Below are 16,590 nucleotides of genomic sequence, written 5' to 3'. Positions count from 1 at the left end.
TTGTGGGCCCCCAAGGTGACAATTATTTTGCTGCACAAAGAGGAGAGTGAGGATAAGAGATGTGGAATCAGAGAAGATCCAGCCCAGGAGGTGTGAAGGGCAGGGTGTGCTGGCCATGGTGGAACCCTAGTTGAGGAAAACTGAAGAAACAAGAATGACAGTGCCTTCTGCTTCTTAGCCATAAAAATGATAGAATTCTGGAGCACCAGTACCTGTACTACACTGCCCAGAGTCATTGTGCTAGGAAAGCACATTGTATTGTTTGGTTTGTGTTTCAATGCTAACTCTGATCTACATGTGCGTGATTCCTCCTTAGCCATTACTCTGGGCCCTCTCTCCTCCCAACCTCCTTAGGAAGTCGGCAGGGTCTCCATGGAATGTTCCCAGGAGGGTATGGACTGTTTCTTGCTCCTCACCTCCCTTTACAGTGAGCAGCAGTCAGCACAAAATCTTCTCGTATGAGGCAGCCACCACACCTTAGAGTTTTATCTCCATCAGTGATCTCAAGACAAGCCATGTAGGGTCGAGAGTGGGGCTTGGCCTCATGTCCCCCGATGATCTCCCTGAAAAAAAAAAAGCCAACCTTTTTGTATGCACCTGCTGTCCAATGGAGGGGCTTTGTGTAATGGCTCCAGACTTGCTAGGCATTTGGGAGCCAGGGAGGCCTGGAGTTAGGAGCAGACTGAGAGGAGATCCCTAAGAGCTCCCTCTCAAAAAGGAGAGAAAAGTAGGTCTTGGTCTAGCAATCTTTCTTCCACATAGTTGGAGGCATGCCTAAGTCTCTGGGTAAGGAAATGCTAAGGACTCATCCTGTCTTTCCCCTGACTTCTGTTCCTAGAGACTTTCTAACTGTGTCTTTCTGCCCCCCCCCAGCCCCACCCCATGAGCCCTGTGAGGCCAGGAAAAGTGCTGCTTTCTAGGGCCAAGGCTTCAGTTTACACTTTGTGGTATCCTATTTCTTCAGGCCTGGCATATACTGGGTGCTCAGTAAAGGTCCCTGGCTTCATGAGTGATGACTCCCCATTCATTCCTAGATGCAGCTGCTGGCATTCTAGAAAGCAGAGAAATTAGGGCTTGCCCAGTGGTTCATCCTTGAACACTGGAACCATGGGAAACCTGGGAAGCAGAGTTGCAGGAAAAGACCTGGTGGCTTGGGATCAGCAAAAACACTTATTCTGAGGACAGCATTTCCACCTATTCTGGGATCCAGGTTTCTTGGATGAGTACTTGGTGAGCGAGGTGACTGTATTATCATAGATGCAGAAGCCAGGCCCATTCTGCCTGCTCCAGGAGAACAGGTTTGCAGGTTTCCTACCCTTTACCATGGCCTTCTAGGAAAACCCACTTTCCAGATGACAAGTATGGCTCAGGAAGGGGCTGGCACTCCTTGGCTCTTCCTGAGAAAGGCCTCTGTCCTCCCACCTCTCGTGACAGAATGGTTAGGCCACCAAGGGAGCTTTTGCTCACTCACCTGCCTTTGTCCTGGGGGGCAGAGAGAAGGCCAGCAGGAGCAGGAGGAGCTTCATCCTCTCTGTAAGGCTGAGTAGGTCCCAGCACCTGGGGCTTTGTCCTTGCTCTCTTGTAACCTCTAGGAGATGAGGGAGGTGGAGTGAGCTCGGTGACCTGGTGCCCCCTCTCTTTTTATGATGCTTCATCACAGAAGGCTTTCTGTGAAAGTTCCCACCCCTGCTGCCTCTGCCTGGTGACGTCTTCTGAGTGCTTGTGTGAGAATCATGAAGTAACCACAGCAGAACCCACAGCTAATGCTTCAGAGAGCCACCAGTTACAGCCCATGGTGGAAACACAAGGGTACAAGGTGGGGTTTGAGGGGTATGGCATCAGAGTCCCAGAAACCCAAGTTCCCACTCATGGAAGATTAGTCCTCTCGAGGCCACAGTGCTCAGTCCAAAAGGACAAATGTGCAATGAAGCTCATCTCTTGCACTAGAACCAAGTGTGAGCTGACCACCTAGTGGGGGATAACCAGGGGCAACCATGACTAGAGTACAGCTTGGGGAGGGCAATGGTAGAGTGATGGACAAGGCCGGAACAGACAGGCCTTGCAAACACTATTCAACCTATTTAGCAGCAGAGCTTCAAAAGGTCCATGTGACAAAGACCTTTCCTATGAAACACCTACATGTGACATTTATTGACATGAAATAAGAGATTGCTGCAGGCTGAGAGCTGAATCCCTGACTGACCAAAGCCTGAGTCATTACTGCTTCTTCAGAAAAGCTCACAATTGTCCCATGCAAACCTGTGAACTAATGTTGGGAAAGGTCTAATCTCCTAAAGGACAGTCAGGTCAGGTCACTAATTTACTGATAAAATGCAACATAAGAAAGCAAACCAGCCTCCATTTTCTCTCTCTCTCTCTCTCTCTCTCTCTCTCTCTCTCTCTCTCTCTCTCTCTCTCTCTCTCTCTCTCTCTCTGTGTGTGTGTGTGTGTGTGTGTGTGTGAGCGCGCGCGCGCGCGTACGTACCGGGATGCCGCGTCCATTGAGGACAGAAAAGGGTATTGGATCCCCTGGAGCTGGAGTTAGAGGCAGTTGTGAGTCACATTATATGGGACCTGGGAAATGAATTCAAGTCCTCCGCAGAGAAGTAAGCATTCTTAACTGCTGAGCCATGACTCCAGCATGAACTTCACTGATTTCTCCCCCTTTTGCTGTTGAATATGATTAGTGAAGCCTCCATCTTAGTAATGGTCCTTTTCAGTGTTAAAACTTTGAAGTGTTTACAAATAGTTTCTACTTTTTCATATGTTGTTACTGGTTCCCTTTAGTTCATTCTCAAAGTTTCCCTCAGCTCTGAATACTTATGAGAAACTAAAAGCCTTTGTGAACGTCTAAGAGCCCTTAAAATATTTCATGTCTATCGTCTGCTATGTGATGGTCCATTCGTTACTCTTCCTTTTTTTTCTTTGTAGTTTTGTGCTGAAAACGGGAGATATGGATATTGCCCACCAGGGCCACTTTCATCTTCAAAGGGGTCTGTTTCTACAAATTGGAAGGTGGAATCACATCTTTCCCTTCTAGAGTGTCAAACTGTCCTCCTCATCTCTCTCAGGGTCTCCTGTGTGACCCTTCTGACCACATCTTCTTAGGATGTGGCAAATAGTTGGGTTTGAGGCAGGTCAGACATATGCTGCAGAGTCACTTACCAGAAGCCTGGGTTTATAGATGCAAAACGTGTGGCTTTCTCTTTATCATTCCAACTCATGCCTAATAATTCTTGTGTCACATCATCTATCATTCAGTCTCGGTGTGACCGCTCAGTTGTAAGGAATTCTGGTTACTTAGTTTTTCTGTTTCTGACTGAATAACTCACAAAAGACCCATGAATACACACATAGTAGGGAAACTGCGCCAGGTCTCCTCTATGAGAACCTCCACACTGCAGGGACGGTCTCTAGAAACCCGTGTGCATAGCACAGTGGCATTGCTTTCCTTGCCACCGATGACACATGGGAATTAGTGACAACATTGTTCTGACCACATTTCTATTTGTGAGTCACTTATCAGAACCCCCAATATGTCCAGAAACTCTGGACACCTTTAATGTTTTCTTTTTTTTAATTTAATTTAATTTAATTTTACAATACCATTCAGTTCTACATAACAGCCACAGATTCCCTTGTTCTCCCCCTTCCTGCCCCCTCCCCTTCCCCCCAGCCCACCCCCATTCCCACCTCCTCCAGGGCAAATCCTCCCCCGAGGACTGAGATCGACCGGGTAGACTCAGTCCAGGCAGGTCCAGTCTCCTCCTCCCAGACTGAGCCAAGTGTCCCTGCATAAGTCCCAGGTTTCAAAGAGCCAACTCATGCAATGAGCCCAGGATCTGGTGCCACTGCCTAGATGCCTGCCAAACAGATCAAGCCAATCAACTGTCTCACCTATTCAGAGGGCCTGATCCAGTTGTGGGCTCCACAGCCTTTGGTTCATAGTTCATGTGTTTCCATTCATTTGGCTATTTGTCCCTGTGCTTTATCCAACCTTGGTTTCAACAATTCTTGCTCATATAAACCCTCCTCTTTCTCACTAATTAGACTCCCAGCGCTCCACTCGGGGCTGAGCCATGGATGTCTGCATCCAGATTCCTCAGTCCTTTGATGGGGTTTCTGGCACAACTATTAGGGTGTTTGGCCATCCCATCACCAGAGTAGGTCAGTCCCGGCTGTCTCTCGACCATTGCCAGCAGTCTTTTGTGGGGGTATCTTTGTGGATTTCTGTGGGTCTCTTTAGCACTTTGTTTCCTCCTTTTCTCATGTGGTCTTCATTTACCATGGTCTCCTATGTTTCTAAGTCAGGAAGGCTGAGGATCAGTTGGTAGGCCATATTAAATCTAACAAAGCACTGACTAGTTCCTAAGGTCTCAAAGAAGTAATACACTTATCTCCCTTTGGTATCACAAAGCAATGCTTTGACTCTTTAGCTGGGAGTATAATAAGCATCTGCACAAGTAATTCAATAACCTTGAGGACATGGTGGGGGCAGGACATAATGGGCTTAGTGCTAGCTCATGTCTTTACCTTAGCTCTTTCCTACCTACAAATGTCACCTTTGATCCAGTCTTCACAGGAGGAAGAAGGGTGGGCATTTTAATTTTCCCCATTGATGTTTAATGAGTTAAGAAGAGGATAAAAAAAGACTTCTGCCAAGAAGATGCTCTTCCTGGTAACTGTTGGGTGTCTCAGAAAAGGGTCTTGGATGTTATCAATTCCCAGACGACTTGTGTACAGAAAAGATGAAATGGGGCAGCAGCACATCATAGATACCTGAAACAATTTATGAGTGTTCAAATGTGTGTGTGTGTGTGTGTGTGTGTGTGTGTGTGAGAGAGAGAGAGAGAGAGAGAGAGAGAGAGAAGGAGAGAATGTGTGTGTGTGAGAGAGAGAATGTGTGTGTGTGAGAGAGAGAGAGAGAATGTGTGTGTGTGTGAGAGAGAGAGAGATTGTGTGTGTGTGTGTGTGTGTGTGTGTGTGTGTGAGAGAGAGAGAGAGAGAGAGAGAGAGAGAGAGAGAGAGAGAGAGAGAGAGAGAGAGAGAGCAGGCATATTGCTGCTAAAGTGCACTGTTTGTATCCTTTCATTGCAATCTTTCCAAGGACGATCTTGGTACATGTTTTCTCAGGAGTATTTTCAGTACTCAAACAGAAGATCGGAGTCAGCTGCTCTCCCTCATTTGAAGGTGGCTCTGTTCAGTAAGACAGTCTTCTGTAAAGGTCTTTAAGGGCAACAAGACATGAGGGTTGTAGGGACCTGAAGGAAGAAATTTCTCCAATGTGAAGAAAAGTTTTGTATGGACTGTGTGTGTGTGTGTGTGTGTGTGTGTGTGTGTGTGTGTGTGTGTAATTGTGTATGGGAGTGTGAAACAGCCCTGGCTGACGAAGAGGCCTCTGGAATCAAACAAGATCTCCCCACTGCTTTAAGGTCTGTCCAGCTTTTCCATCTCAGAGAACCTGGAAGGGTCAACAAGGCCAGCCGGTGTGATGTGAGCCATGTTGTTACGTGCTCCCTGTGGTGGAAACTGGATAACTGTGAACAGATAATACTCACCAGGAACCTATACTGTGCCAGGTTTACTCTCAAGGGCTTCATCTAATTCATTTCATGCCAGAGGAGCCCGGGCTGTTGCACTGTTCATGGCACTATGTTACAGTTGCAGAAACAAGTCCCAGCCAGGGCAACAGCCCTGCCAAAATTGGACTGGCAAGCAGATCTACCTCTGCAGTCTGCAGGTGGAATCTGCTTGCTTTCCAGGTACACATTTGAAATTCTGTTCAGGAAAACAACACATCCCATGTATTTTGCTGAATTTCAAGCCCCCTGGGCACTTGTCTGTCTACACTATGTTCATGATAACTGCCACTTGATTCCCATAGAGTTCTTCTGCTATCTAGGGTGAAGTCAGATCTCCTTTACCTCCTGGGGGAGGTAGTGGTGAGGATTCATTGTGATATTCATGCATCTGAAATGTCTCTTTGCACCTTCTGAAGTTAGGAGACAAAAGGCTCATAAAGATGTTGAGTAGCTTGTATTGATCCTCGTATTGATCAGGCTAGGTCAGGAGGAGGGAGTGTCAGTTCAAGGAATAAAGGAGGAAGTATGGCGATGGCAGGATCTGAGGGATGTGGAAGCTTGTGTTTGGCCCTGTGTCCTGAGACTCTGGGGAAGAGTGGTCCCCTGAAGTTAGGCTCATATTCAACTGTACCAGCAAAGCACTTGAAGAATACCTCAGTCCCACGATCATCTCAGAACAGGCTTCCTGGCACTGGCTGAAAGACAATGAAAGACATGAATGCTTAAACTACCACAGTGAAGCTCAATGAGAGGCTTGTGGCTTTTGCACTAACTGTCCAGCTGTTCCATCTAAGGACTCAGTGGGTGGGGTGAGATGGACTGCTTCCTGTGCACTACCACAGGTCTGGCTGCAGGAGTCCCCTTATTGGTGAGCAGTAACTGCATCAAAGTGGGTGTTAGAGTCCCAAGGTCTATTAGAGTCTTTTTGTATTTAGTTGCAAATGTGAAGCACACAGCTTCACTGTCTCTTTCACAATATAAACCCCAGAGTGGAAATGTACCCAGCTGAATACGATGTGCTCACCCTCCCAGGCTCCCTTGTATGTGGATTTCCACGTAAACATGATTGTAGAGAATCTAAGTACATGAATGAGATTCCCAGAAGACGGTATTTCTTTAGTAATGGTGATGGAGAATGGGGCCTTGCACATGCTAGCTAGTCAAGCACTCTGCCACAAAGCTATTTCTCTGCACTCTGGGAAATACTTTTAATATGGCATCTTTCTTTGGCCTTTCTCTCCTAGTTTCTCATCCAGCTTTGAGATTGGCCATGATTCCTGGGGAAAGTGGGATCATCTACATGAGGGAGACGATAACATCAAGGTCTTATCCCTACCTTCAGTTTTCCCTTCCACTCTCTCTTTCTATCAAAAGGCTGTGTTTATGTTCTACATTGCTGCCCATGAAGTAGCTACCTGTGCTCTGAGGAAGTACTCTTGTAGAATCACCTTCTCACCATGCTTTCCAAAAGATGTCATCTTCTCTACAGAATGTTCAGTATCAGCTCATTCATCTAGATACCTCAGCTCTGGAAACATCATACACCTGCAATTGAGTGGGTACCCTTCTCACAACGACCATTGTCCCCTGTGGAATGTGATTAGACCATTCTCTGACTTCTTGGAAAGAAACATTTGTACTAAAAGAATTATGAATACCAGATGATCTTAACTCAAAATAATAAATCCAAAGGAGAACTAGAACAGAGAAAAAAAGGGTATCAAAATAAAAGAGCCCGAATAATTAGAAAGAATTAAGTCTGTGAAGAGCTGCCAGGATTTGACCTTGAAATACAAAAAGGAACCAGGTTAAAAAAAAAAAAAGGATCAGTTCCTCCTGATTGGAGGTAGAGCTCCATCAACCCCAGGAATAATCCTCCAAGCATAAGTTCACTACATTTTAGAGTCATGGATGCTTCTGGTTTTCAGGAGCATTTTGACACATGGAAGTCTCCACAGAAGCTCTGAGGCCTTTTCCCAATAGCATGGAGAACAACAGAAGCATGTCCATTCCTCAGTGAGCAGACTGCAATATATAGAGCATCATGTAGGCCTACCCACATTCAAGTTTCTGTCCCTGGGTCAACAAATCCTGAATGCCAGCAAAAGCATGGTCTAGTGAGTCTCAACTTTGTCTGCTTAAGGGCTAAAAAGAGTAATAAAATGTTTTAATAGTAAGAGAAAAGAAAATCTTGGAAGAAGTACGTATGTAAAAATGCTGTTGAGCTAGTTCAATACATTGTCATAGAGAGTATATGACAGTAAGTCTCAGAAACCATGGCTGGCTAAGGTCTTTGTAAATTGGAGTATCAGATATCAACATGGCAGGCATGAACAATTGACCATTGAGACTTGTTAAATATGAAAGATTAATGTTTTGTTTTTCTTTTGCCTTTCTTCTCATTTAGACAAATGGATAAGAATTTTTAACCTTTTTTCTTTATTAAGATTTTTTAATTAAGTCTATGTTCTGGGCTTGCTAAAGTTTGTTAGAATTTATCTAAAAGAAGGGTTGAGTATAGGGAGAGGGTTGTCTGGGATGGGAGATCTGCATAGGAGGTGGAGTGGATAAGTGATGTTGGCAGCAGATCTCCTGGCCTGCCAGTTTGTCAACCATGGTATTAAAACCTTGGAGCCATTACTAGACACTAGAATGAGGCGGGTCTTAACAGTGGTCAACTGAGGTTAAATTCACTGCCAGTTCAAGAATGCAATATGCAGGAGTCGAGACTGCATCAACATATGGAAAATGAGAGATATTTTATATTTGAAATGCTATTCTTTCAGAGCTCAGAAAACCCCACAAAAGAGGAAGCAGACAGAGTATAAGAACCAGAAGGAATGGAGGACACAAAGAGAGCAAGTTCTTCTAAATCAACTGAGTAGAGCTCATATGAACTCACAGACACCAAAACAGCAAGCACAGGGCCAACATGGGTCTGCATCAGGTCCGCTGCATATATATTACAGCTTTCAGATTAGTATTTTTAAGGGATTCCTGAGTGTGGGGATGAGTGGGTCTCTGACTCTTGTGCCTGCTCTTGGAACTCTTTTCCTCCTTTGGATTGCCGTGTACAACTTCCATGGGACTCCCTTGGCTAACAACTCAACTGAATGCAATCCAGTCCTGCCACTGGAAGCCTTGCCTGGCTACAAGAGATGGTCAATTGAGACTCTGTAACCCTCATTATGAGGAGTTCTCATTAGAATCACCTTCATAGATTCAGGAAATTTCCATCACACTAGGTTTCCACATTAACCCCCAGATGCCCCACAGTTCCATCCATCTCTCCACACACTGTCTATCCACCCTCATCTCCCGCCACCTAATACCCCTCCCCCTGTTCCTGTCCCCACCTGCCTCCAGTCTGCCCATAAAATCTATTCTATTTCCCTCTCCCAAGGAGATCCATGTGCCCCTCCCCTGTCCCCTTCTCCTTCCCTAACCTTCCTGGGTCTACAGATTGTAGCTTGGTTATCATTTACTTAATGGCTAATATCCACTTATAAGTTGTTATGTACCATATTTGTCTTTCTGAGTCTGGGTTATCTCACTCCAGATGATTTCTTTCTAGATCCATCCATTTGCCTGCAAATTTCATGATGACATTTTTTTAAGAGCTGAGTAATACTCCATTGAACAAATATACTACATTTTCTTTATCCATTTTTCTGTTGAAGGAAATATAGGTTGTTTCCAGGTTCTGGTTATTATGACTAGAGCAGCAATGAACATGGTTGAACAAGTGTCCATGTGTTGGGATGGGATATCCATTGGGTATATACCTAAGAGTAGTATAATTGGATCTTGAGGTAGATCATTACCCAATTTTCTGAGGAGCCACCATATTGATTAGCATAGTGTCTGTACAAATTTGCACTCCCATCAGCAGTAGAGGAGTGTTCTTACTCCACATCCTCCCCAGCATGAGCTATCACTTGTGTTTTTTAACATAGCCATTCTGATAGATGTCGGATGGAATCTCACAGTAGTTTTGATTTGCATTTCCCTGATGGCTAAAGTTATTGAACATTTCTTTAAGTGTTTCTTGTCCACTTGATATTTCTCTGTTGGGAATTCTCTGTTTAGATCTGTACATCATTGTTTAATCAAATTGTGTGGTTTTTGTTATCTAGTTTCTTGAGAACGTTATATATTTTGGATATTAGTCCTCTATCAGATATAGAGTTGGTAAAAATCATTCCTCATTCTGTAGGCTGCCACTTTGTCCAATTGATGGTGTATTTATAAGGTCTTACAGAAGTCTTCCAGTTTCATGAGGTCCAATTTATTAATTGTTGCTTTTAGTACCTGCACTATTGGTGTTCTGTTCAGAAAGCTTTCTCCTCTGCAAGTGTGTTCAAGCCTGTCCCCCACTTTCTCTTCTATCAGGTTCAGTGTGTCTGGTTTATATTGAGGTCTTGATCTTGAGTTTTGTACAGTGTCTTAAGTATGGTTCTATTTGCATTCATCTATAAGCAGACATCCAGATTGACCAGCATCATTTGATGAAGATGCTGTCTTTTCCCGTGTGTATTTCTGGCTTCTTTATCAAAAATCAGGTGTCCATATGTGTGATTTATGTCTGGGTCTTCAGTTCAATTCCATTGATCCACATGTCTGTTTTTATAACAATGCCATGCAGTTTTTTATATCTGTAACTCTGTAGTACAACTTGAGACAGGGAATGGTGGGATCTCCAACAGTTCTTTAATTGCTCAGGATTTTTTTTATCTATCCTGGGGTTGGTTGTTGTTGTTCTTTCCTTCTTTCTCTCTTCCTTCCTTCCTTACACTCTTTCTTTCTTTCTCTTTCTTTCTTTCCCTCTTTCTTTCTTTCTTTCTTTCTTTCTTTCTTTCCTTCTTTTGGTTTTTCTTGAGACATGCTTTCTTTGTTGTGTTTTCATTTTCATTTAGTTACAGGAAATTTTTATCTCTTTCTTGGTTTCTCCTTTGAACCATTCACCATTTAGTAATCAGTTGTCTAATCTCCATGAGTTTGTGTATTTACTGGAGGTCTTTATTTGCTGTCAATTTGAAGTTTTATTGCATTGTGGTCAGGTGGGATAGAAGAAGTGATTTCAACATTTTTGAACTTGCAAAGATTTGTTTTGTGTCCTAGGAAGTATTCTATATTAGAAAATTTTCCGTGCGCTACTGAGTAGAATGTGTAGTCTTTTGTGTCTAGATACATTATTCTGTAGATATTTGTTAAGTTCATTTGATATAGGATGTCAATTAATTCTGACATTTCCCTGTTTATTTTCTGTCCAGATGACCTGTCTATTGGAGAAAGTGGGGTATTTATGTACTGATGTTAGTATGTATCTTTAATTCTAGTATCTTTTCTGTTTGTTTGTTTGTTTTTTATAAAATTGGGCACCTCTGAGTTTGGTGTGTTTATGTTTAGGATAGTAATATCTTTTTTGCTAACTGCTCTCCTGATTAGAATGAAGTGTCTCTTTAGCTCTCCTGATTAGTTTTAAATTATACCTATTTGCCAGGTATTAGGATAGTGAAGGCTGCTTCCCTCTTGGTGCCATTTTAGTAGAGTACTTTTGTCCATCAATTTCCTCTAAGATAGTGCCTGTCTTTAAAGCTAAGATGTGTTTCTTGTAGGCAGCAGATAGATGGATTGTGTTTCTTTATTCATTCAGTCAGTCTGTGCGTTTTAACTGGAAAACTTAGACAATTTAGACTTAAAGTTATTGAAATGTGTGTTAGTTATGGTTGTTGTGTTATTGATTTTTGATGTTGTTGTTCTGGGGGTATATTAGGTCTAGAGGTTGGAAATGACTTGGGTAGAATGAAGTCAGGTGGACAGAGGAGGCTGGGATGTTGTGTTCCCTGGTCCATGCTGGTAGTGTGTAGGTAGATATGTCTGAGTAGAAAGGTAGGATAAGATGTGGAAGAGTCCTGTTGCTTGGCTCACAGGTAAGGAGTATACTGGGCCAAGCCTAGAGCTCTTCTGCAATGAGTACAAGGAAGGTCAGACTAGGCGGGTGTACTGGTCGTGGGACCCAGGCTAAACCTTGTAGATTGTGGGAAAGGTGTGCATGAGGAAGTCATGGTTATTCACTAGGATAGACTATGTAGGAGCATGTGGCAAGTCTGGGCATGGAGTGGGGTTGTGGAGGTGGAACAAAGGGTCCTGTGGGTGGTACAGGTAGGACATGTCCTGGTGGATACCTAGAACTTGGCTGCAGTGCAGGAGGAGGTGGTGGGAATAGCCCAGGGCATATATGAAAGACCCTGCCGAAGTATAGAGGTTTGCTAATACATGGCAAAGACGGCCAGGCTATGCCAGGGCTGTGGGACCCACATTAGATCTGGCAGGTTGTGGAAGAATAAGGTTGCAATAGGGGATACACACCAGGCTATACCCTGGAGGAGGATGTGGGGAAATCTGGGTATGGAGTGGGGTGGTCAAGGCAGCTCTGCCTTGACTTCTTATTGGCCCAAAGGATAATTGCTAGCTATCTTCTTACTGTACTGAAACATTATTTGTTTTAAAGTGAGGCTTAAACTGTTGTTATAATAGGAAGTTACCACCCAACAGGTCTGTTTTACAGCTACTTCCTAGCTGAATGACTGAAACAAAACTGTTTACAGTTAAAAAAAAAAAACTGAATGGAACTCAATCCTTATCATGTTAAAGGTATTGTAAATATTTCAACATAAACATGGAGAAAATAATACAATAAATACTCATATATCCTTCCTCTCAGGGTTTACCCTGTTCTCCTTATGACAGATTAAGCTGAGTGTAGTGATGAATATCTTTAATCTCATCACTTAGGAGGAAGGAGGATCAGGAATTTGAAGCAAACATGAGCTATATGGAACCCTGTCCCAAAAACAGACAAAAATGTTAGTTTAGATATTTTTATACCTTGAAATGAATTTCAAATCAGATATTAGGATGGCTTTGGAAGGAGTTGTGGGCATTTCAGTGGCTGAGCACTTACTCCGCATATGGTTCAATCGTAGAATTGAAAAAAAAAAGATGATATAAGAAAAGTATAACCTTGTCTTATTGAGACACATTCCATCTCTTCTTGTGACACATCCTCCACGAGCCATCTCGAATCAAACGTCCACAAACGCTTGCCTCAAGGGCAGGGAAGGTGAGGAAGGACTTGTGCACTCTGCATCACGCACAGAGAGATGGAGGCTGAAGAGGGTCTGCTGTGTGTGTGCTTTGGTAATTGCAACTCGCAGATAGAAAGTGTCCCTGCCATGCCCCACTTCCATCATATATGACAAGTGAATATAAGGCCCACACCACAGAGGAGACTAAATGGGACAGTGATGGGATTTCTCCATAGTTTATGATCTACTTCACTCACTCCCAGGAGAGCCCACACCCATAGGTATGTATGCATCCAGCCAGACAATGCTCAGATCCTTTGCTGGTCCAGATCTCTCCCTCACTCTTATACTATGGTCTTAATTTTATTCTGGCATCTTCAAACTTGGATGCCTCATGGGCAACTCAAACTCTGAGGTCCAAAACTTGGATTTAACGTTCCCACTACTGCTAAGTGATCATGGAAGCTTATAGAATTTTTATCCAAATAAAATTCATGCCATAAAATTAATCATTAACAATTTTATTTACTTTTGTTTTGTGAAATGGGGTCTTCCAAAACCCAGGCTGGCCTCCAACTTTCTATATATCTGAGAATAACAGTAAGCACCTAATTCTCCTGCTTCCAATACCCGAGGTGCTGGATTATAGGCATGCTCCACAATGTCTGGATGCCATTAGCCATAATCCTGCCACATCCTTGCATTTCATTGGACAGCTCCAGGGATTGGTCTGACTGGGGTAGCAAGGGAATGAAAAATCACACACACACACACACACACACACACACACACACACACACACACACACACTCCTGGATTGGGTAGTCTATCTCTGATGGAGAAGCCTTAGTTCTCTGGAAGCTCAGAGTGTTTATTGTAAACAGTTGGCAGGGAGGAGGTTATTACACACAGGCCTAGAGTCTCTCAGTCGGTTTTCCCTGTGTCCTGTAGAATGTCTGGCATTCTCCTCTGTGAGGCAGGAACCTGAAGGGCCATCTCGCCTTGGAAAGTTCAGTGGTCACCATCCTATGGGTCCTGCATGTCCAGTCAATACAACATTTTGTCACATAGTCCAGGCAAGAACAGTTTCTTGCCCAAATGGCTATTTTTGCCAAAAGAAGATAAACTCCATGTGAAGTGTCTTCAGTGCCCATCATCTTCCTTGAAGTGATTGGTGCTTCCAGGAGCAGACATGTCTTATTGGCCAGAAAAGTCTAAGTTTTAAAACATTTTAAATGCCATATTCTGTAGGTTTTAAGTGTTTGGAGATCACCTATCTAATTGAAATATATCTATGTATATCTAGAAAACATAACTAACATGATTATAAGTTTGACTATCATCGAAGACTAATTATTAATCTGTATTTCTTAATTATACATTACAATTTCAAATGAGCTGCACAAACATAATACCTTAAACAAGAGTAAAAATATATATAGTATAACAAAATTAACTTTAAATAGATATTTGACTGTCTGTTTTCAATTTCCTTACAATTATACCTATAACTGGAATCTCTGCTTCATATGGTAATTTTATGTTTAACTTGTTGGGTAAATGCCAAATTGTCTTCCCCCAGAATTCCCTCATTTTACAAATTGTCTTTTGTAACACACACACACACACACACACATTTGGTTTCATTGATATCATAATATACAGAGGTTCTGTTTTGACTTCTGCAAAAATTTGATATTTCCCTTAATTAGCACATGTTTTCCAAGTTACTCTAGTAGGTGTGAAATGACATTTCACTGTGGTTTCACTTTGCCTTCCCCAGTGACTAGTGATGAGTGTATTTCCAGGTCCAGCTGGCCATCTTCATCCATCTGGAGAAGTCTTTATTCACCTGTTTGTCTATCTGCATCCTCTAACTTTGAGTTGGAATGTGGCCTTGGGACTGGGGAGGTGGTGTAAAGAGTTTGCTGTCAAGGGGCTGGAGCCTGGTGTGGGGAACAGTTGTGGAGATGCACAAGGAGGGACATTTCTCTTCCACGGCCACTTCCTTGCTGTCTCTTTTCAAGTGACTAGTGATAAAGAAAGTGAGTCACAGCACTTGTGAAAGTTTTGACTTGGTTAAGAGCACAGTCTTCCACATTGTTATCTGCCAAGGTAAATATATATGTACACATACACAGCCATTCTTGACTCTTCCAGCTCCGTATCCGCCAGGTTGACAGTTACATTTGGACCATGTATCGGGACCGTTTCTCCTCATGATTAACTAACTCCCACTTTTTCCAAGTTTAATATGCACTGTCACTGGAGTAGCCTGTAAAAAAAAATGTCATCTGCTCCCAGAACTTCTGGTTCAGTCATTGGGATCCCTGTCCAGAAATCTATATTTTTAATATGCCCCTGGATGACTCTGATGCGGGCCATCCTTGGAATCTTGGAGAATAACCAATTCAGTTTATTGAAATCTGTTCTATTATAGAAAACACATCAGCTTCTTGAGTGAAATTGTATGAAAGTTCTGTAGGTAGATATTCATGATGACTTGCACACAATGACGTTCTAAGGACATTGTGGGGAAGCAGGACACATCTGGGTCCAAAGCAAACTTTCTGCCTCTCCTGTAGAGAGAGCAAACTACAATAGGAAGGTCTCAGCTGGGTTGTCACAACATGGTTTCCTGGTGTCATATTGCAGTGAGCCTAGGTTGTGCTGGGGACTCTCCTTGGCACTAAATTGGCAGGGTTAAATGAAACATTTTTTAGTGTTTGTTTTGAGACAAAGAGTCTTTCTGTAGCCATGGCTGGCTGGGGACTCTGCCTGACTCTGCCTCCTAATGCTGGGTTTAAGCATGATTAATCCATGCCTTGCATCTTGGATTTTTTTTTTTTTGTAGCAATTTGAGTCCAACACAGGGAGACTTTTATTTAACAAGTCCACACATTCTGATTACAGTCTCAGGTCAAGTACTCCCTAACAGTGAGAAGCTGAGGTAGTCATAGGAACTATGTGGATGCAGCATAACCACACATGTGTAAATATTAAAGATATTTCTTCACACCAACTTTTCTCTTTTTTCCACTTTTCTTGATTCCTGTTTAATTCTGTTTCTGAATTGTGCTTTTGAATATGTGTATCTCTTATGATTCTGTATCTGTTACCTTTAAAATAAACATAGTGAGGCTGTCTTGGTTATGTTATTCTCTATCTCCCTCCCTTTCACCGAGGTAAAAATGATGCTTCTCTGAATACTTTCCCAGTAGAAGAAGCTAACACTATTGTCATTTCCAAACTTCATACACTTCAGTGCTAACTGATGGAAAAGTAGAGATTTCTAGTTCTTTTGCCCTTGTGGATGTCGAAGACGGACACAGGCCATGTGACCGTCATGTCCTCCTACCCTAGAGTCCAGCAGGGACTGAGATGGACATGCTCAGAGGGGCTCCTGCTGTGAGAGACCCTGCAGCTGTGGATGCTGAGCACAGTGGAGGAATTGAGTTGACTGGGAAGAGCTTCCCTAGGTCTGAGGATGTGGGAGGTGGGGTACAGGATTCTGGAGAGAGACACTGAGAGCCCTGGCTTCCATGGACCCTCTGTGATCCCACTTCTAGCCTGGACCTTTGAGAGGCACCTCTCTGCCAGGACCTAAGCTGGGCTGGCACCACGGGGCTGAGCCCCTAATGGGAGGAACCACACATGGCTTGGGTTATAGGAGGTTATAAGAGGTTGGGATGTGCTCAAATCTGCTTGGTTATAAAGCACAGAAGTTGTTAGACTCATCTGAGCAGACATGATGGAGAAGGACATAGAGCCAGGAGGGTGGACCAAGGTCGGCCCTGGTTCCAGAAGAGGATAGGGAAACTAACTCCAGATGCGGAACAGCCCTTACTGAAATATCTGTCTCCTTAATGGTGAAGCTGTGGGACAGAGATACTGTTTCCGGGAAGGCCCATCTACAG

General features: G+C 43.4%; 1 protein-coding gene across 2 annotated transcripts in view; it reads right to left on the bottom strand.

Annotated features, from left to right (window-relative positions):
- The window catches only part of LOC114689300 (granzyme B-like), an 11,828-nt gene extending 10,194 nt beyond the window's left edge, over positions 1 to 1,634 (bottom strand). The window contains exons 1-2 of one of the 2 annotated variants that reach the window (XM_037208509.1): positions 1,472 to 1,634; positions 417 to 564 (exon numbers count right to left, since the gene is read on the bottom strand). In XM_037208509.1, the coding sequence (XP_037064404.1) occupies positions 417 to 564; positions 1,472 to 1,526 (203 nt within the window). In that variant the 5' untranslated portion in view covers positions 1,527 to 1,634. The remainder of the gene's footprint in view (positions 1 to 416; positions 565 to 1,471) is intronic. The other variant, XM_037208508.1, reaches the window with a different exon arrangement.
- Between the last annotated feature and the right edge of the window lie 14,956 nt (positions 1,635 to 16,590).

The sequence above is a fragment of the Peromyscus leucopus genome, chromosome 9 (genome assembly GCF_004664715.2).
Source record: "Peromyscus leucopus breed LL Stock chromosome 9, UCI_PerLeu_2.1, whole genome shotgun sequence".
In the NCBI taxonomy this organism is placed as follows: Eukaryota; Metazoa; Chordata; class Mammalia; order Rodentia; family Cricetidae; genus Peromyscus; species Peromyscus leucopus.
The sequence above is the reverse complement of the archived record's forward strand: the minus strand, read 5'-3'. Positions and strand labels throughout refer to the sequence as shown.